At 34.7% G+C, this 22,684-nt stretch overlaps 1 protein-coding gene across 1 annotated transcript in view; it reads left to right on the top strand.

The window, feature by feature from the left end:
* Positions 1-22,684, top strand: part of PDE3A (phosphodiesterase 3A) — a 297,919-nt gene that overhangs the window by 159,554 nt on the left and 115,681 nt on the right. The window contains exon 2 of the mRNA XM_068560951.1: positions 19,027-19,077. Coding sequence (XP_068417052.1) covers positions 19,027-19,077 — 51 coding nt within the window. The remainder of the gene's footprint in view (positions 1-19,026; positions 19,078-22,684) is intronic.

Genomic DNA, 22,684 nt, shown 5'->3' on the forward strand with positions numbered 1-22,684 from the left:
AACTTCCTGTACACACCAAAAAACCCATCACAGCAATCGCATCCTGCCTTTAGTTCAGCTCTCACTATTGCCTCTACCTCTCAAGGAAGAATTCACTGCTTCCATATTTGTGATTCCATTAGCAACTTATTCATTCGTGATATGTGGGGAGTAAAATGTAGAGGATAAGAGCTAGTGTTTGACAGGCACACCTTGCTGTACGCATTCTTGCTGTGGGACCTTTGGCAGATGCCACATAGTAAGGAGCTCTCTGTATGTCTCAGTTCCATCATTTATACAGGAGGGGAAATGATATTACTCCAGGAGGATTATTTCGAGGATTTTCAAAATAATGCATAGAAAATATTTAATGCATGCCAGGCACACAGTGAAGACTGAGCCACTAGTAGGAGAAACAAATGTGTGCTCATATATTATTTTAATTTGCTTATGTGTCTTTCTCCTCTACTAAAATGAGATGGCCCGAACTCCATCTCTGTCTTCATTGTACGTAAAGCAGCCAACAGCTCTTCACATGCAATATTGGCTCATGTGGTTTTTGATGTTAATATATATGGAAGGTCACATACTGGTCCAAACATTAATTATTTGAAGAATTATTATTACAAGGAGATTATTAAAATAAGTTTTAAATACCCATATTAATGCTGTTATTGACCCTCAAGTATTTTGAAAGGCATTTTGCTCACAGAGAAAAGGAAATGAAAGGAACTGTGTGAAAGCAGTTTAAAATAACAAATCCCCAAATGTCAGATATTGTATCTCTTTACTGGAGAATTACCCCTGGAGCCAATTTAGAAATAAAAACAATGTCAGTACTTACGAAATCTCTCTTTGGTTCAGATTCTGCAGGTAGAACTAGTATAAGTGGAAAGTTTCCTAAATAATTCCAGAGTAGCTAGTAGCAGGAATAGCAATCACCAGGCACAGGCTTATCACTTGCTACTAGAAATGAGTCATGCTTAAATTTACTGTTTAATACAGTTAAAGTATCTTACACCTAAGGAAGTAATTATAATTCTCTATTCCGCAATATTTTCAATAATACACCTCAAATTTAAAAAGAGATGAATCTAATGCTTATGATTTTTCCTTAAGGAGTTCCTTAGTGTGGAATGGGTGTGTACATAGAGGTGTGTGTGCTTATTTTTTAAAAACAGATTTATTGAGATGTCATTCACATACCATGAAAATTATCCAGTTGAAGTATACAATTCATTGGTTTTTTGCATTTCACTGAGTTGTGCAGTCATTACCACTGTCTAATTCCAGAACATTTGCACGGTCTCCAGAAGAAACCTGCTCTCCATTAGCAGTCACTTCCCAGTCCTGATTGCCTCCCTACCACCTCCAGCCTCAGTTAACCAGTAGCCTATTTTGTCTCTATCGACTTGCCTGTCCTGGACTTTTCTCATAAAAGGAATCAACTATTTGTGGCCCTTTGTGATTGAGCTCCTTCACTTACCATAATGTTTTGAAGGTTCATCCATGTTGTAGCCTATATCAATACTTTATTCCTTTTTATTGCCAAATAAAATTGCATTGTATGAATAGACCACATTTTGTTTCTCCATTGATTAATTAATGGACATTTGAGTTGTTTCCACTTTTCAGCTATTATGAATAATGTTCCTGTGGACATTCTTGTTCAAATTTTTTGTGAACATAGATTTTCATTTCTCTCAGGTACATACCTAGGAGTGAAAAGGCTGGATCATATGGTAACTCCATGTTTAATATTTTGAGAAACTGCCAAATAGTTTTCAAAGTGGCTTTACCACTTTACCATGAGGGTTCCCATTTTTCTCCACATCCTCACCAATACTTGTTTTCTGTGTGTATGTGTATTTTAAATATTATTATAACTATCCTAGTGGGTATGAAGTGGTATCTCATTGTGGTTTTGATTTGCTTTTCCCCAGTAGCTAATGATGTTGAGCATCTTTTCATGTACTTGTTGGGTATTTGTATATCTTCTTTGAAGAAATGTCTATTCAACCTTTTGCGCACTTTTTAATTGGGTTAATTTCTTTGTATTATTTCAGGATTCTGTATTCTTTGTACAAGTATTCTACATACAAGCCCCCTATCAGATTTGTGATTTGCAAATATTTTCTGCAACCCTCTGGGTTGTCTTTTTACTTTCCTGATGCAATTATTGTGTGTGTCATGTTTATTTTTAAAACAAAAAGCAGACAAATTATTCTAAATGCTAGATTTTAAGGTCAATGTTCATTGTCTTGACTTATCTAGAAGTATAAATTTTTGTATTGTTCTTCTCTGAAATTCTGAGTTTTTTTGAATTGAAACATTTTGAAAAACAAAATTCTTCATTATTTCCCAAACTGTGCTCTGTGGTACACAGGTGCTCTATGAGAAATGAGTTCAGTTTCTGAGATAAACTATATTTGAGAAATTGAGGCTATTGAGAAATTCATTTGCTATATTTCTCACTCTGAGGTCATAATATTAAAGGACATGTGAAGTTCTGTGTTAAAAAGAACATGTGTCTAGCCCAATATTTCTAAAATCTTTTAAGATGAATTTCCCCCAAACAACTATTAACAACTAATGATTTTTTCCCTAAAACAACTAAACCAGGTTCTATAAAACATACTTCAGAAACATTGTTTTTTTTTTTTTCCCCAGAAACATTGTTTTAATCTGTTTTCCAAACTGGTTTTACCTGGTTCTCACCATTCTGGGCATTTGTCCTTTTTTAAAAAAATAAATAAATAAAATGGTGATGGTCACTTTTTATTCAAGACCCAGATGTATGGCAACAAAGGGAACTGAGATAGCCACAAATTATTTCTACCATCTCTGTTGAGTTCACAAGGCTGAATTTGATATAAGTATCACATACATAATGGGAATCAAACTAATGACATAAATGATTCCTCTGTGTACCAAACATATGGTTAGAATGTTATAATTTTGCTTTGGAACGAATCCAAATTCGGTTAATGTGTGGATCTGTTTCTCTTCGAAGGCCTTTCCTGGTCTATACTGGTTGCCTGGCATTATTGCTCCTCTTCCATAAGAGTATGTGCTTGCATGCACACGCGTGTGTGTGTGTTTGCATTTGTACATGTCTGCTCAAATTGATTTCAATGATGACATTTTCATGGCTTCAGGATGTTGGGGCAGAGGCGATTATCTCTTCCTCCTGGTTACTTTGGGTCAGATGATCATTGCTTCATCTCCAGAATCTTAAAGCACCTCCAGGCAGGAAGAATAGAAAGGAAGAAGGGCAAAAAGAGGCAAACTAGCCAAGTCTTTCCCCCTTTTAAAGTGCTTTCTTGGAAGTTTCCCATAGTGACTTCTGTTTACATCTGATGGGCCAAGATTGTGTCCCATAGCTTCCTGATCTATAAAGGAGGGGAGGTCAGGAAACGTTTTTAAGCTAGGCACATTGCCATCTCTGCAAAAATTGGGTTTGTGTGAAGAGTAAGAGTAGACGTATATGGTATGGGAAACTAGCAGTCTTTGGCCACATAAGGCAAGGGATGAAAGAAAATTATAAGTTAGAGAGTGAAGGGACAAAGTGTCTTTGCTACTTGTGTTCTCTTGTTTGCATCCTGATATACAGCAACTCAGAATGTCTCCATTTCCATCTAGGGGTACCACAGAATCTTAAAACTAAAATAGTAGGCATTTTATTCATTATAATTTGACAAACATATCACAAGATGCTTTTTTTTTTTTTAATAGCAAGAGAACTCTAGGGAGAATGAAATTGAAGACAAAGAAGTCTTTTCCCAGCTATAGAATTTTTGAATCAACTCCTCATTGTTCAAATTCCTAACTAGTGAACTTCTCTTACTTAATTTTCTTCTGGGCAAACTAATTAGTCATTCTGTAAACAAATGTTTATTGAGTCCCTTAACTGCTGCCAGGTACAGTGCATATAGAAAATAAGACCAAAAGATTTTTGGTCCTCAAACTCACTTTCTAGAATGGGAGATAGACAAGAAGCAAGTAATGAAATAAATAGGCAAGATAATTTCAGATTGCCGTTAAATACAGGAAACAGATGGTCATGCTGAAGAGAATTGGGGAAGATGAAGGTAAGGCTGGCCTCTTTTGTTTATTCCCTAACTCCAGTACCTAGTATCAAGCCTGGCTGAGGGTAGGTGCTCAGTATCTATTGGCTGATGCTGGATGGATGGAGGCATGGATGGATGGAAGGGTGGCTTATTCGTTAGTCTTGGAAAATACCTCTGAGGCAGTGCTATTCGAAATGATACCTGAAGGGTAAGGGTGAGCTAATAATGCTAAGAAATGGAAAAATTCATTCCGGGCACAGTAAACAGTATTCAAGCCTTGCAGGTCATAGCAGTGAGTTCAAATTTAATTCTAAATGAAATGAGAAGCCATTGAAGATCTCATCTTATCTTCATAAAAATTATGTCAACTTGGTAATCTTACTATTATCTCCATTTTACAATGTGGAAACTGGACCTAGAAATGATAAAAATAACTTACTCAGATTCATGGAGCTAGTAAGAGTAAAATTAGGGTTTGATTTCAAGAATTGGACTCCAGAGTCTATCTTAACCACAAAGCAATGTTATAAGGACTCAATAAATATACTGTAATATGTACAGTAACTTGAATAACAGCACCTGTATTGTTAAATCAGGAAGAAGGAGAGAGGCTGAAAATTAGGTCTCTGCCGATATTATGGATTCAATTTTTAAGCATTTTTAAAAACATTCCTTAGCCTGACTTACGAATTGAACGCATAGTGTAGTCCTCTCAGAGCCTCCTCTGATTGACTTTATCTTTTGAAGTCAAAATTGTGTTTTTGTAATATATTATAAATTAGATTATTCTAAGTGGTCTAGTTTATGGTTCTAATGAGCTCTTTGAATATATGGAACTTGCAAAAAAATTTTTTTTCTTTAAGTTTTGAATAACGGTAGCTTGAAAGAGGAAAAACATTACAGGCTAGAGGTTCAGTTTGGCTACACTTCTAAAGCTGTGACTGTACCTTGTGTAATTTATTGATTCTGAAAAATTGAATTTGTCATCTTCTAAGGATACTATCTTGGGCATTTTGTACATACCCTGCAGCCAGAAACCATATTAGAACAGTCATTCCCCCATGACCACTTCCAAAAAAGAAGAAATGTAGCCTAACAGGAAAATCGCCCTAATACTTCCAACAATGACAATAATTCTCAATTTTCAAATGTGACTTTGTGATCATTTTTGAATCCCACAATTCTAAGTCTTAAATTCCTCAACAAAAGATGAGAAACTAAAGTATTTTCTGTGGCAGTTTCATTAAAAACTTTGGCTGTGACACAGCAATAACTGTACAAATATCTTATTTGTCAAATTACATCCCTCCCTCTATTTCTAGATAACAATTTATGTTGAAACACGTGTCTTGGTGAAATATTTAATACTTCCGGTCATGGCTGGAAGCAAATAAAATGTGTTTAATAGAAAATAATGTTTTATTGTATACTTCCTTTAGGATACCCCCTTCCCACAAAAAACATTTCAGGGAGTTTTCAATTTAGGTAAATAATCAAAACAGGAATAGCATCCACTGTATATTATTGATTCAAATTGACAAAGACAGTGGTAAATTGATACATTAATCAACCTTCCTCTTCTGCAACCCAGAATCATGTTTTTGTTGTTGTTGTTGTTTTTAATTAATTAATTCATTCATTAATTTTATTTTTGGCTGTGTTGGGTCTTCGTTGCTGCGCGCGGGCTTTCTCTAGGTGCGACGAGCGGGTATTGCTCTTTGTTGCGGTGCACGGGCTTCTCATTGCAGTGGCTTCTCTTGTTGCACAGCACGGGCTCTAGGCGTGCGGGCTTCAGTAGTTGTGGCTCGCGGGCTCTAGAGCGCAGGCTCAGTAGTTGTGGCGCACGGGCTTATTTGCTCCGGAGCATGTGAGATCTTCCTGGACCAGGACTCAAACCCGTGTCCCCTGCATTGGCAGGCGGATTCTTAAGCACTACGCCACCAGGGAAGTCCCTGTTTTTTTTGGCCATACCGCACAGCTTGTGGACTCTTAGTTCCCCGACCAGGCATGGAACCAGACCCCCGGCAGTGAGAGCACTGAGTCCTAACCACTGGACTGCCAAGGAATTACCCAGAATCATGTTTTTTAAAATAATTATCGTTAGGTAGCTATTTGTCTTTTTCCTCATGTTTTTTTTCTCACCAGATTCACTTTTCAAGTTCTTCTTCTTTCCTATGTTTTGCCTTTAATACAGGCTCTGGTACATAGTAGTTGCTTTAAAAAAAAAAAAAAAAAAGGAAAACGGTAAAAACAGAGTGAATTAGTCAGCTCTAGTACTTGAGGTAAGAACAAAGTAGAGAAGAACATATTAATCCTTTTTGAACTTGTAATTCTACCCACCCTCAGTTCATAAAGTACAAACAGTTTTACATCATGCTCTGATCTTCCTTTTTTTCTCCCCCCCCTTCCCTTTTCCTCACCATATCATCTTATATTCGAGTTTCTTTTTCTTCATCCCTAGGGACCTGCGTAATATGTCCCAAAAGGGAATAAATTTCCAAGGAAACCTTTTCTTTCTGCAAAAGAACATTGGTTGTGGTATAAACAAACCCATGAAATTACTTTCAATGTATCAAATGAGTCTTGGAGCCGTGAAGAATTGAGGGGCTATATCAAATTTGGGGATGTGGATATACTCTGCCATCACCTTGAGCTGAGAAACTGTCTTCAGGCTTTATCATAAATTATTTCCAGCCACATTTAGGGAGCTAAGGACAAGATGCACATGTTTTATTAAAACTTACATATCGTAGAAGTGGAACTAAAGTAGTTTTGGCAATATCAAGTTAAGTGGAAAAAGAAGAAACCCAAGGGACATATAATGGGGCTGGCATATACTGTTCACTTAGCCAATCTATCCTTTTCTCCACAACCCCCCAAAGTGAGGCTGTTTGGGGAAGAGAAGTAGCATGGAAAATGTGTGGAATTTTGTCATTTTGCTGAAGTTTTTTTGGCACTGATGAAAAACGTAGCTAAGCATTGAATAAAATAAGGCTTTATATTTTTTACAAAAAACATTTTTGGAAAAAAGTAACTTTTGCATTAAGAGGAAATCATATGAAAATGAATTCAGTACTTTATGTCATTTATCAGACTTAAATTGAGTTTAATTTTTTAAGTCGTGTATTATTGAGATTTATTTTTAAAACTCACGCTATTGATTTTTAAGACCATTTCTAAGAAAGATGGTTTAAGTGGAAATTTTTCTCTGATTTAGTTAGTTTTGTTGCTATACGTAACAGCTTAAAAACTAAGTAGTAACATATCTATATTTTTATAGGTCCAGAAAAGTAAGTGTTTTGGAGATCAAAGTACTTTTCCCATTTTCCAGCACACATTATTAATTTTAATGCTACAATTTAAGAAATTGTATGTTGTTTATACCACATGCAATATATGAGAATGTTTGATTAAGAAAAAGAAAAAAAACCTTAAAGCTATCCAAACGTAAGACCTCATGAATCTTGTTAATGTTTTTGCCACAACTGAGGCTATATCTAAATTTCATTATTTTTCCGTAGGATTTCCAAATTTTTCTTCTAAAGAAAGATCAGTTTTATAGGTTAGTCTCATGAAGTTGCCCTCATGTCATGAGGTTTGACTGAGTCTTAATAACTTCCCGGGGAAAAGAGCCTTGAATAAGGCATTGTATAAATGGGATCTGAGTATATAGGGAAACTGAGAAATATTAGGAAGAGCCATTCTAAAGACCACAGGTGAAGAGCTAGAAATAATGAATGAAACTCTTTTTTGTATGTGTGCTTTCTGCTCAATTACCCAAATTAGCAGAAATAATACAAGCGGTAGTTTAACAAACTGTAAAATGCAGATTTATAGCTGTGTTCAATGCTGCTCAGAGATTTGGGTTTCACCTGAAGTAAGTTTGATAGAGTTAATAAAGTATAGCCACGATGCCTTGTTTAATATTTCCTAAGAAAACTGCATTTGTTTTGCTGCTCAGAACTTAAAAACGTTTTATTGTGGTTATTTTAGAAACATTTGCGTGGATTTGAGGGGTGTACTTGTTTAGTTTTGTTTGCTTGTTTTTTCAGGCCTGTCACTTGCATTGGAAATTCCGTTGTGTTTCCAATTAATAGATCCACCTGAAGGTACAAGCCTTGTCCGTATTGAACAGACTCTCGAGTAGCTTTTTCCTCAGCTGATCTTTTCAAATGTTTATTTGCGACGCTCAGCCTTTTGCTATTCTATGTGCCTCATGAAAATTAAGCCACCCCAGATCTCATGTCTCCATGTCTCTTGTCACTAAGGGGACCTAGTGATGTTAAAATTTGGATTTTCCAATTATTACACAGAAAATCAATCTGAATCTGATTCAGTAGACTCAGTAGACCTCATGGACACGTTACGTGTTACATACTACTCTGAGAAATGATGCATGAAGTTTGTTTTACTTATAAATTTGATCAAATTTTGTAAATTGGATGTTGCCATGGTCAGGGAATGGGTTTTTCCCACTCTAGCTTAATAAAAAGTAATCACATATATGTCATTTGAATTATACTTTTCTTAAAGAATTAGAATATATTAACACCTAAATAAAATTATGTAATTATTAAAAATGATAAAAATAATAGCTAAGATTTAATGTGTACTTACTGTGTACCAGATACTATACTAAGCCTTCTTTATGTAATAACTCATTTAGAGTTAGATGCCATTATTATCTAAATGCTAGAAATACAGAAACTGAGGCACAGAAACATTAAGTAAATTGTCCAAGATTATGTATCTAGTAAGATTGAACATCATGTCAGATGTGGGATTTGAACCAACAAATCCAGCCTCTAGAACCCACATGCTTGACTACTGTGCTAGAGTTTATTAATGATTCAGAAGGTACTTCAAGATCCTGTGGTGCCTCAGGGTTGGGAATAGCAACATTTGCTATGTTTACATAGAACACTGGGCTAGATATCGTGGGTACCCAATAAATATTTGTTGAAAGGATGTATGAATGAAAGAGTGAGTGAGTGAATGCAGGAATGAATAATAGGTACTACTGAGATATGCTAATAGAGAATTTAGCATAACTTAAACTCTGACATATAATTTACTATACATTTTGAGGTAATTCCATAGCCAACATTGAAAAATATGATTAATTTATAGTATTTACATAGGATTTTCCAAGAAATTAAATTTTTCTCATATTCCTCAATTTTTAAAGGAGGTGGAGACTAGGAGTGGAAAATGGATTTTGCAGAAATAAATCTGTCACATTAACTACCACCATGAGTTCCATGAAGACAAATCAAATCCCATGTCTTTTTCTTTTTCCTTACCAATATACTTAGTTGACCAAGACCTGATACTTGGTTTGAACTCAATAATTATTTATTGTTAAAGTTTGTACAGTAGAAAAAGTATATGATTTGTAGTCAGCAGAACTGAATTTTAATCCATGTTTAACCACTGGCTAGTGGCTATGTTTCAAGTTCACTTCTCTTTACTCATTTCCATATTTATAAAGTAAGAATTATATGCCTCTATGATAATGAAAAAAAAATGTATAAGAAAAACATTTAGAAAACTGTAAGAAAAAAAAATCCTCGGAATGTGTTCCATGGAAAGCTGTTAATCTCTTTCGAAACAAAAGTGTTCTGTTCAAATGTGTTGAAAATGTTAGTTAAATGGAGTTCCTTTGTTTAATACTTCACCAAACTTTAATAACGCTAATATGAATTGGGACTATCCAAGTACTAATTATATTATGCAGAATTTCAAAAGCATGTTTTACTGTATTGTCATTTCTTTATAAAATATCTAATAGGGGAACACTGCTTAAGCACAATACTGTTGTGATTGCATTATTAGTAGCATAGTACCCAAAATGCAAATTAGCAATAAAAAGTACAAAAATTCCATGTAATCAAGATAGTCAAGATCTATTAAGTAAAAATAATGGAAGCTTTGTAGCCTCAATAGCCGCATATAGGTTTAGGGTAGTGATTGTTATTGTGATGACAGGGACAGAAATAGAATTATGGAAACATTCTAAACCAAAGTGTGGGAACATCATTATCGTCATTATCAGAAAAAGATACAGGACTGAACAGTAGAGAGGCTGGGATTTCGAAATCCAGAATATTTGAATTTCTTTCTATTTGAAGTTTTCTCATTCCCCCGTGTTTATGAAATTTACACTGGCTGCTGGGTTGGAACGCTGAGCTAGGATCAGGGATTTATTCTCTGCCAAGTGAATGGAATTTAGGTAGTTATCACCAACTGTGAAAGGAAAAAATATCCCTTGATTTCAGTCCTATGTAGTGCTTTACTGTTTTCAGGCTCTCAGTGCTTTCTAAGGAGGGTCAGTTCTAAAGAACCCTTTTTCTCCTGCTAATTTGTCTGAAGGTTCAAGATGGGGAGAATAGGAGAAAGCTAAATTATTTGGGGAATGATAAAAAACGAGATTTAGCTCCGGGGGAGGATCCTTGAGGCATGAAAGGTTGAGACCTTTAAGCTGAAAAAGACTCATTTCCCTCCCCGTGCCTCCCGCCCCCGCCAGGAGTAAAGGGCAAGGGGTAGTAACAGCTATAAAAAAATAAACAAAAATGCTCTGTGACACCCTCTGAGATACCTGGTGGATATTTGAGTGGCTTTTTGCAGTATTCTGTGTGGTGTAATCATCTCCGGTCTCCCCTTGGCTCTTCAATAACGCCCCCATCACTTGATAATGCCTTGTAGAGTGGAATGGATTTAGCATGTGGGGGGACGTGATGAAGTGGTGGTAGTGAAGCTAGGCTCTGGGTGAGAACTGAGGCTGCTGATGGTGTCTGGGTTACGCGAAGGAGGCTGATGGAATCTCCCAGGAAGTCTGTGTTTGATTTGGACCATAGGCCAAAGTTGTTAAGAAAATCCCTGAGGCTCCCACACATTGTCACCCAGCCCTCCAGGGTTCTTCGCTGGGGTTTGGGGCCTCAAAAGGCCCAATAGAGATGGTATTGAAAAAGATCTATCCTCCTTTATAATTAAATTTACAGATTTTCAGTTCCCTTTTCGGCGGAGCACAATATAGCCTTGACCCCCATTGATAACAAGAGGCAAAGGAAAGAAACATCAGGGATTAAGAGCAGTTCCCCTAAAAGGACTAGGTGGGAGCTGCACTGGTCTACACTGTCCATCACAGATCGTCCCAGGCCAGGGGACTGCCGTCTAGTGGGCCCTGCGGGCAGGGGAGCGGGCAGTCCAGGCCCATCTTCCTACATAGAATCCTAGAGAACAAAAACATAAGTACTAAGGAAATGATGAAAAGAGTATGCCAAGGGAAGAATCCAAAGGGAACATGCCCAGGGTAAAGAAGAGCTTTAATTTGCTTATGAAATGGAAAGTCCCAGGCTTCTCATAGTAACTGCAATTAAAAGGCAGCCCCTGCCCTTATGCATTTTATGACTCTTGAAAAACAAAACCCATGTGTAAAGAGACAACAAAATTGTACTATGACTAATACAAGGGTACCTTTGTGGCATATCGTATATGCTTCATAAATTCTTGTTGTATTGAATAAAACTGAGTAAGAGATTCGGGAAGGGAGAATCCCTGGTCCACGAGTATTTCTCTAGAGAATGTACTTTGTTATTTTTAATTAGTGGAGTTCATGACTAACTTTTTTTGGACAATTTCATACCAGAGGAAGGGAGTAAATACCAAATATAGATTTAAAAGATCCAACTGTTTTAAAATTTTAGGTGAAGGATGCTCTGCTGCTCCTCAATTGTACCACTTGTACTCCCATCTCAGGGCCTTTGCACCTCTGTGTCTTCTGTCTCGCGTGCCCATCCCCCAGATACCTGTGTGTCTGGCTCGCCCGCTTTATACAGGTCTCTGATAAATGTCACTTTTTCAGAAAGGACTTCCCTGATCTACTTAAATAAAATTAGCTCTGTTCCCAGCCCCGACCCACCATTTGCCTCTCGTTCTCTATCCTTTACGCTACTCTAGGCATCTTTATAGCTTTATCATCACCTGGTATATGTTTATTTGTATATGTTCTGTCTCCTTTCATTAGAATTTTAAGAGCCAGGAGAATAAAGATGCATCTTGGTCTGTTCACTAGTATATAGGTTATGTCTACAAGAGTTCCTTGCATATAATAGGCACACAATAAATATTTGTTTAATGAATAAATGATTACATAAAAAGAGGGTTTTATGTTATACTTCCATGTATGTACTATACAGAGTATATATTCATATATATATAATATATAAATTATAGTGTATATATGTTGTTTTATGTTTTCAAAAATATAGTAATTTTCTTTTTGTAATTTATTTTTTATTGAAGTATAGTTGATTTAAAATCTATTAGTTTCAGGTGTACAGCAAAGTGATTCATATATGTATTCATATATATATATGAGTATATATATATTTTCTTTTTCAGATTCTTTTCCTGTATAGGTTATTACAAAATATTGAGTATAGTTCCCTGTGCTATACAGTAGGTACTTGTTGTTTATCTATTTTCTATATAGTAGTGTGTGTCAGTTAACCCCCGACTCCTAATTTATCCCTCCCCCCACTTTTCCCTTTGGTAACCATAAGTTTGTTTTCTATGTCTGTGAGTCTATTTCTGTTTTGTAAATAAGTTCATTTGTATCATTTTTTTAGGTTCCACAAATAAGTGATGTAATATATTTGTCTTTCTCTGTCTGACTTACTTCATCTAGTATGATGATCTCATCCATGTCGCTGGAAAGAGCATTATTTCATTCTTTTTAATGGCTGAATAGTATTCCACTGTATATATACACCACATCTTCTTTACCCATTCATCTGTCATGGACATTTAGGTTGCTTCCATGTCTTGGCTGTTGTAAATAGTGCTGCAATGAACATTGGGGTGCATGTATCTTTTCACATTATGGTTTTATCTGGATATATGCCCAGGACTAGGATTGCTGGGTCATATATCCCAGGACTAGGATTGCTGGGTCATATGATAGCTCTATTTTAGTTTTTTAAGGAACCTCCATACTGTTCTCCACAGTGGCTGCACCAATTTACATTCCCACCAACAGTGTAGGAGGGTGCCCTTTTCTCCACATCCTCTCAAGCATTTATTATTTGTAGACTTTTTGATGATGGCCATTCTGACCGGTGTGAGGTGATACCTCATTGTAGTTTTAATTTTCATTTCTCTAATGATTAGAGACATTGAGCATCTTTTCATGTGCCTGTTGGCCATCTGTATGTCTTCTTTGGAGAAATGTCTATTTAGATCTTCTGCCCATTTTTTGATTAGGTTGTTTTCTTGCTATTGAGCTGCATGATCTGTTTGTATATTTTAGAGATTAATCCCTTGTCAGTTGTATTGTTTGCAAATGTTTTCTCCCATTCTGTAGGTTTTCAACAAATGAAGTAGAAGAATAGTTTACTTGAGAATAACTTGAGGATAACAGTGTGACTGTTAACTCTCCATCATTACATTTTTTCATATCTAAAACCGCTCGCCTCTTTAAATACATGCAAAGTATTTTTTTTTTTTTTAATTTTGCATCTAGTTGTGGTTTCCTGCAGCTTGCATCCCTTCAGTAATAAGTCTGGTGAGGTTTGTTTTTTGTTTTTTTTTTGCCCAAAAAGTCCCTAAAAAGGTATTCATGTTTATATTAACAAACAAACAAAAAATAATAGAACATAGCACAGGGAAAAATATAAAAAAGAAAGGGAACTATTTTACCTACAGAAACACACTTTCAACTCTCTGCATTTCTCATGCTATTATCAAAAATATCTTTGCTTGGACAGAACCATTTTGCTTCCATGCTAACTTCTCATTTGTTTCTCCTGTGAACTTTTTAAATTCGGTGTTTGGCAGCAGTTTTGTTTTCCTTGGAACTAAGTACTGTGTAACATACTGTTAGCTGAAGGCTGTGATGTAGACATTTATTATGAAAAATAAAAGGGAGAAGAATTTATTCCATAAGGATGAAAATGACTTAGTGTCAAGGAAGTTAGGATTTTCAAAATGCTTTACATAGCAAATTGTGTTTCTCTGAAAGGAAGTATATTTTATTTCCTAGGAATAAATTTAAGCATCTTCATTTTGCCCATCCTGATTAATGGGAGCTGAGAAAGAAGGAAAGATAGACAGTTTTACGGAGAATTCCTTCTCTTTGCCGTGTGTAGGCGTAACCTTGGTGACCTATATATCCTCAAACCTTCTGGTGAGATGTTTATTAAAGTGTTATTACCCATAGCAGTAATCATAGTTAAATAGCCAAGAAGGTATTTTTTATAGAAGGTGAGAGACAAACATTTTTTTCTTCCTGAATTAAGCCATGTACTCTTTATCAACCAGAACATATTTGAATTTCCTATTTATTATTCATTTTTTAGTTTCAATGTCTCTCCCTGTCTCTGTTTTACATTTCAATTGATCATAAAATCAGAAGCATTCCTCCTCCAAAAAGAGTATCATGTCGTGTTAATAAACTTTTTGTCTCTTTTCCCAGAATGGCCTGAGTATCATGCTGCTGTTCACTTATCTTGAAAGTGTAGTCCATTGGAATGACTTCAGTTGCAAAAAGAAAAAAATGATTCCACAAATTCTATTTCTGTTCCTCATTGGACATCTGTAACTTAACACTAATCCTACCTGTGGACTCAAAGGATGTTTCAACTTCCTCACTGATATAACATCAACATCAGTTTGCACTTAATTCTGTAATTCATTGACTTATTATGCAAGCTCTCCTCTTTACTATTTATTATAACTGACCAATTTTTTTCATTTGTCCTAATCGTTAGTTAAGAGAGTAGGGCTAGGGAGGTATCTCTGTACTTCTAAAACATTTAGCTCTATGGTTCTGCTTTAATAGGAATACTTACCAGCAGCCAAATGCTTCATTTTAATTTAAATAATCTGTAATATTAAATAAGTCAGGCAGTTTATCATACTATGGATAGTTTTTTTAAAAGGCTACTGAAAACATGATGCTTATTTTAGTCCTGGATCCATAATCTGAGGACAGTGCTCTTATGACAGTAAAATAAATTCTGTGTAAATAGGGTAAAAATTCAAATGCTGTCATGTACTAATATGAAGCTGATACTCACTCCCCTTTCTGTGCCAGGTATGCAATAATCACGGGAACAAGTAGAGTCCTGACACCCTATCCAGCCCTCCCCACCTTTCTCTGCATTTAAAAAACAAATGAGAGAAGATACTGTAACAAACCCCGTATAGTCAACACTGAAGTAATATTAAATTTTGGCTCAGATTTTTTAAATGAAAAGTATCAATAGATACTTTTTTAATGATAAAGCCCTTGTGTGATTTCCTCAAGTCCAAAGGGAATACAATCTTTGTTGATTTCCTTTGCCTTTCTTCTTATTGAATAGAGAACATTCCAGTATCTTATTCATCATTTCAGATTTTTTTTTATTCTTTGGATATTTCACAGAGCATGTAGATTTATGTAACTTTTTATTACCTAGAAAAAAGTAGCAGCAGTATCGTTTTAAAATACATTTTGAAATATTACCACATGCTTTTTCAACTCAGACTTTCAAATATATTATAATAATGGTATTAAATAGATAATATAAATATATAATGATACAGTGGAATAGAATTCCCTTAGCCTAAATCTCTCTCATTAGTCTATTGTATACTGCAAGGAAATAACTCTCTCTGATACATAACACATTTGGCAAATTTACTATTTTAAAGTTTAAACTAACAGGTTAGAGAGTGAAACTTTTGGAGGTTTATAAGTTCTGGTTTGTAAATTATCAAATTATCTTCTCTTCTGTAGTAAGTGATGACCCAAATGAGTCTGCATTTTGAATGTTTTTGTTCTTTGACTAAAAATTGTCTTTAAGATAAGTTAATGGCAGAGGGCAGTGAATCCCGTGTTTTTCTTATCTTAGTTCTGATCTTGGAGAAATGTTATGTTCTTGACTTAGTATCTGTCATCATCAGATATTCCCCCTTAAATTCATATAGGTGGATGACAATTCGTGTTTCTGATGTATTTACCTCTTTTAATTGTGATACTCATGCGTGGTAGAATTTACCAAGTTACCCTGTTCGTTTAAATTCACTAGCAAGAGGGTAATAGTCATAACAGCCTTTTATAACCTATTTTCTTGAGAAGATTTAGATAAAATAGTGAGAGAGAGGAGAAGGTAAGCCTCCTGCTTAAAAATCATTTTTATTTATCAGTCTAGTACTCAAGTTTATCATCTCTTTAGAGTTCCCAACGCAAGCATCTCACCTCCCTGTTATTAATGAAAGATATTCCCAAAGTCTCAATAGGACAATGGTTGAAATTGTCACGAATTGTTTTGATAGTTCTAGTGAATAATTACTTAAATATCCTTAATTTACATGTTTCTGAATCAGACTATTTCATTGGTTGATTAGTATTTTATCTTATTATAATTAACTTTAAATTAGTATTAATGAATATTTACTAGCAGATGTATTGCCAATAAATCTACAAATTTAAGAAATTAAAGCATTAAAGAAATATCCACTAAGCATTCAATTTTATGTGATGATTATCTGGGCTAATTTACCCAAAATTGCGTGCTAGCCAAACTATAATTAAATCATTGTAATACTTCTAAGGCTTGTAATAATCGACTGTCTTATTAAAAATGAGTAATTTAAAATGACATAGTTGTATTTTTCACTTATTATACCATGAGCATTTCTCATGTAATTTTTTAAAAGGCTCTGAAGGTCAATTTTTTTTTTAACATCTTTATTGGCGTATAATTGCTTTACAATGGTGTGTTAGTTTCTGCTGTATAACCCAGTGAATCAGCTATACGTATACATATATCCCCATATCCCCTCCCTCTTGCATCTCCCTCCCACCCTCCCTATCCCACCCCTCTAGGTGGACACAATTTCTAATTGCTATATTATATTCTTTTCTATACTATAATTTATTGAATAGTTACCCTTTTGTTGGATAACACAGTGATTAGCACATTATAACTACTAGATTCTTATGATTTTATTTACTGGTCAAAGTGTATGAATTTTTAGTAGTATGTAATATGTATTAAAGTTGACATACATGGTACATGTCTATATTTATAAGTGTTATATATATATGCATATATATCTCAATATATATATTTGCTATATGCTAGCAATATATGTGTATACTCATCTCCCTAAATCCTAACCTAATATTCTACATTATCAATTTGCTAAAAAATAGGCAACAGTAGTTTTTTGTTATTGTTTATACTTTCTTTCACTTCCAACAAAGTCAGTTGTTTCCCGTAAACCTCTTGACTTGATATTTATTGTGTAAATTGTCCTTATCCTTTCTTCCAGTTATCTATTAGAGTTGTGTTTATTTCAAGTTTGTAGAGGTCTTAGTGTACTGAAGATATTATTCTTTACCTACCATTTACTGCAGATATTTTGCCAATTTGACATTTGTGCAGACATTTGAAGATTTCATGCAGCCTGATAAATTCATCTGTGTTTTTTTTTTAATTTGGAAAATCTTTATATATTCCGAAGTAGTTTAAGTATTTGTCTTGATTTTATTCTATTTTATACTTATAGTTTGAGCTTTTAAAAATTTAACTTTTTATCTATATAGAAGTTATGTATATTGTAAGGTTCAGCTCCAATTTTTTCTTTCTTTTTTCATTTGTTGAATAATTCATCAAATACCCATTGAATTTTATATTTTCTTTTTTACCTTTTGTTACTACATGTACTTGAATTTATTTCAGAACTGTCCACCACATTTCATTTATTTGTATTTAGAGTCTTAAATCATTATCCTATAATTTGAGTTAAATTTTATAATACACTTCAATAACCACTAGGGCATTTTCATCTCTTCTAATATTTTGGTTCTTAGAAGTTCATTCTCTCAGATAAAATTTAGGTGCTTGTGTTTTTCAATTTTTTTCTTAAAAATAATACAAACAGCTTTTGATTGAAATTGAGTTAAACCCGTACATTTATTTGGGTAAAAATGAACACGATAATTTTATTGAATTCACCCTTCTTAACCAGGAGCATTGTATGTTTATCAGTAAAGTTTTACCATTTTCTGTGTATGGTTATCAAACATTTCTTAATAATGTTCAAAAGTATGTTATTTTTTGTTGCTATTGTGATCAGTTTCTTTGTTTTTTGCTATAGCTACTGAAGAGTCACTGCTGTTGTACAGAAAAGTTAACGTATAGAAGTATGTTCTATAGATGTCTTGTTAGCATGCTAGCTTCTTAGTGGTAACGAGTTCTTCCATTGGTACACATGACTAGTGAGTGTACTGGACAGAGAAATGGAATTTTATTCCTCTCAGTTGGTATCTTGCATTTTCTTAATGCTCTTCAAGTTAAGTGTTATTTTCAATAAATAAATATTGTGCTTTGAGGCAAAGTAGCTCAGGACTATTACAACTATGGGAATAACTTGATAATGTTTTGTAGTCTCTGTTTTTATGAAAATTTACATTTCGTGACTTTGGGGGCATATTTCACAGTAAATAATTTTGCTCCTTCGAACTCTCATATTTTTGTGATATTATCAAAACAGAATTTAAAATGATTGAAATATTTTGGACTTCTGGTTCTTGTCATTCTTGACAGTAGACTAAGCTACACTAGTAGATTTCTGTAGCATATTTTCGTAATAAACTAGAAGCTTAATGGTAAGAAAATAAAGCTTAACGTGGTTTAACATTGATCTAGAATGTTCCTGACAACCATAAAGCTGTACATTAGCAGACTCATTTTGTCACACAGTGATATTAAAATATCTTCACAACAACTAGTAGTTGAACTATTAGCTATCAAACCAGAAGTGTATTACTTCAGGTATGTTAATTTACTCATGAGGTCAATATAATACCCTACTATTAAAACATAGATTTCAAAAGCCTCATTATTCTTTAAAAGAAAGAGTAGAAATAGTTGCCATGTAAAATAAGTATCATTTAATTTACTGTCATTATTATATTATCTTACAGCTCATGGGGCATTCAGAATGGGACCACAAACGAGGGCCAAGAGGATCGCAGGTAGGTTTCTTTTCCTTTCCTTTTTTGCATTTTGTTTCTTAACACTTTGAGCCATGAGTTTTCTAAAACTCATGAAATAATAATAATGAGAGAGAGGAAGAGACAAAAGAATCATGCCATTTGTTTTTATTTAAGTTAGCTGTAATTAAATTCAGGTTTCAAATCCCAAAGGCAGATGCCAGTATATTCCTCTGAAGAGATTTCTGGTATCCCAGACTGGCTGTGTTTATATGAATGTAGATTTTATATTCATCTTGTCTCTGCAGAATACAGTTTGATCAGCAACCTACTCTCTTGATTTTATTTCCTTCCTTTGAAAATTTTTCTATGTATTTTCTTCTTCTTTCTACCTTCCTGGTTTTGGTTAAATATTTTGAAATATAATGAGAGTAAACCCTGAACTAATTACAGAGATTTGTCTCTAAATGAACTGTCTTCATCTTAGGGAAATAGAAAGATGAAAGGACCTATTATTTTGGAAAAGAAACAAATTATAAAACTTCCTATATTACCAGACTGTTCTCATTGTCTTACTTTATGTCTTAGGCAAGGAGAAAAGCTTCCATGACGCATTTATGCTTTTTAATGACCTAATTAGACAATGTGGGTTTGTTTTGCTTTCATAATTACTTCGCCTGACAGAATAAAGGCTGAGTTTTACACTAAGAAAATTGTCTCTCCTCCTAGGGTATTTTGTGGAGAAATGTAAAAGTCATTTCTCTCTTAGCAGCCTGTGCTTACCTGACTGTAAACATGCTAAATAAAAAATTAAGTGGGTGGAACATTTTAATCTTTGCTGCTCACATGTTTTATTTGCCACTAAAAAATATGGTTAAGAGAGAGTTTACTGTGCGATACTGTATATGAAAGATCATTGTGAAATGTGAGCATCTCCCAAGTGTTTTACCAAGCTGACATGACCTGTGCTGTCATTAAGATTGCACGGACAACAGTTTCATTTCGGTCACTAGGAAAATACAACGAAGTCAGTCAGTTGTTTTTAGTGGAGAGTTTAATAGCTGTGGTTTTACTTTTGTCCATTATCAATTTGATTAGTAGATAATGTAAACTAGTCCAATTAAATTAGGATTATCCAAAAGGATTTATGCCTCATTCCCCCTCACTGTCACTTCCTTGTCTCCATTTTCTCTGGCAACTCTCCCTCTGTACACATTTACTATTTTAAATCAGAATTTTCGGCAAGATTGGCAATGAAATGATGAAATTAATGCATGGTGGATGCTTTGTAATTCTAGACCAATCAAAAGTAAAGATGAGCACCAGTGAGAATCTCTGTGATTTCTGATTATTGCCACCAAAGACATTTTGACTTAGAACACACCAAACAACTTGATGAGGACATGTCCTTTCAAAGTAATGTAGTGTTAGTTTTTAAAATTTGTTGAAAAAATATATAATACACTCGCCATATAACCTATTTGGATATAATTTATCTTCAAGTTTGGATTGGTCACTCTGTCATTATTAATTGAAATATAATGTCATAAAGGCACAGCGTTGTTTATGTTAACTTTAAACGTAAAAAATCCCAGAATGAAAACTTTTAGAATTCCAGCTATTGCACATAGCTAGAAAACTTCAGAATTCCACATACACATGAAAAATATTTTCATAAATAAAGTTTGATTATATTTAGAAGCTTGAGATATTTCTGAAAAGCAAAGGCACTAGAAAGTTCTTGCATGCATGAACTACCGTTATCAGCATCAAGGTCTTTCCTGAACCTCTCAACTAGCTAAATAAGCATTCGAAATGGGGTATACCTTTGTCTCACCCTTGACCCTCAACTCAGATAAAAAAAAAATTGTCAATGTCAAAAGCAAAAACACACACCAAAAAATAAAAACGATAACAATTACAACAGAATACTTTTTTCTTTGGAAATTCCAGATAAGTCAATTAAGCACAAAAGTAGTAACCTCTTATCTAATTCTGATTCCCCACTGCGGGGGGGGGGGGGGGGGGGGGCGGGTATGGGGTGGGGAAGACAGTATATTTATGTTTTAGATGATTGATCCCTTCTTATCTTGCTACCATTTCCTTGGACAATATGTCTAAAGCCTTTCGGCCATTTGAAAGGAATTTCAGACAAACTGCATTTGAACACAGATCTCTAAATATTTTACGACTACCACAAGGCCTTACTCAAATCCCATCTCACTTTAGTTTAATTGAAGACAGGTTTTTAAGCACTTACTATGTGGATAGCACTGTGGTAGGTCTCACTGAAGAAAAACTGAGTGACAAGTTTACTGCATTGCAAGAGCTTACAAGGTATGGTTGGAAATAGAGCAATACTTGAGTAGGTAATTTGCATATAAGGCAGAGTGATAGATGTAAAATTAAGTATATAAACAAAGTGTGATAAGAGTTTAGGTGGGACAGAGTATTTATTTATGCCTAGTGGAACTGGGAAATTTGGTGGTGTCTGAGGTGAGCCTTCCAGGTTGGGTAGTAAGGTTTCAGAAGTGCAAAGAGGGAAAGGAAAAAGCTTGAGGAAAAGTCTGAACTGGTAAAGTGTGGGATTGTTTGGATTTCTGTGAATTTTCTTTATAACTGCTTTATAAACACTTACTGCCTAGGGACTGTTGCAGGAACTACTGTGAAAGAATGATCCAGGGAATGTCATTCTTTATTGATCAGGTATGAGGAGGAAATAAGGAGGGTTTAGAATTTGTAATCCAGTACTTCAATATTGTGCTAACGAAACAAAGTCAGAGAAAGACAAATGCTGCATGTTTTCACTTATATGTTGAATTTAAAAAACAAAACAAATGAACATGTATAACAAAACAGAAACAATTTCAAAGATACAGAAAACAAATTAGTGGTCTCCAGAGGGGAGGGTGGAAGAGAGATGGGAGAAACAGGTGAAGGGGACTAAGAGGTCCCAGCTACCAGTTATAAAAAAAATAAGTCATAGGGATGTAATGCACAGCAAAGGGAATATAGTCAGTGATATTATAATAACTTCGTATAGTGCATAATCTATAAAAATATCAAATCACTATGTTTTACACCTGAAATTAAGATATTTTAAGTCAAATATACATCAATTTTTTTGGAAAAAAAAAAGAAGAATGAGTCCCAGTAACACAGGCCAGTTCACAGGGAAGGTGATGAGTTTAGTGTTAGAAGTGTTAAGAGAGAAGTGAAGATGACAATTCCAAAAGGGAATTTCAGACAAATACTTGAGGTGCCGTTCTGCGCTCTGTAGCCAGATGAAAGCAGACGATGTCAGCTAGGGAATGCCAATCATTCGTGTGATAATCAAACTACATTAGGCAGTGGATTCCAGAAGAAGGATATTAAAAGAGAAAAACAGAAGAAAGGCTCATTCTTGAGGGAGACTCAGTGTAAGGGCTGGGAGGAGCCTGGGGAGGGAGTTAAAGCATGTACATGGGCTCACTAGAGACCAGAGGAAGAAGTAAGGCAGAACCCAAAGTAGTGAGTATACTGTCAAGTTACACTCCGAAGAAGGCTGAGACCACAACCAAAGTTTCAAGAAAACAAAAAAAGGAGGAAATGCTTTTGGATGTAGTGATGAGCAGGGCATTAGTGAACTCCGAGAATGCACTTTTGGTCA

Source organism: Eschrichtius robustus, chromosome 13 (genome assembly GCF_028021215.1).
Source record: "Eschrichtius robustus isolate mEscRob2 chromosome 13, mEscRob2.pri, whole genome shotgun sequence".
Lineage (NCBI taxonomy): Eukaryota > Metazoa > Chordata > Mammalia > Artiodactyla > Eschrichtiidae > Eschrichtius > Eschrichtius robustus.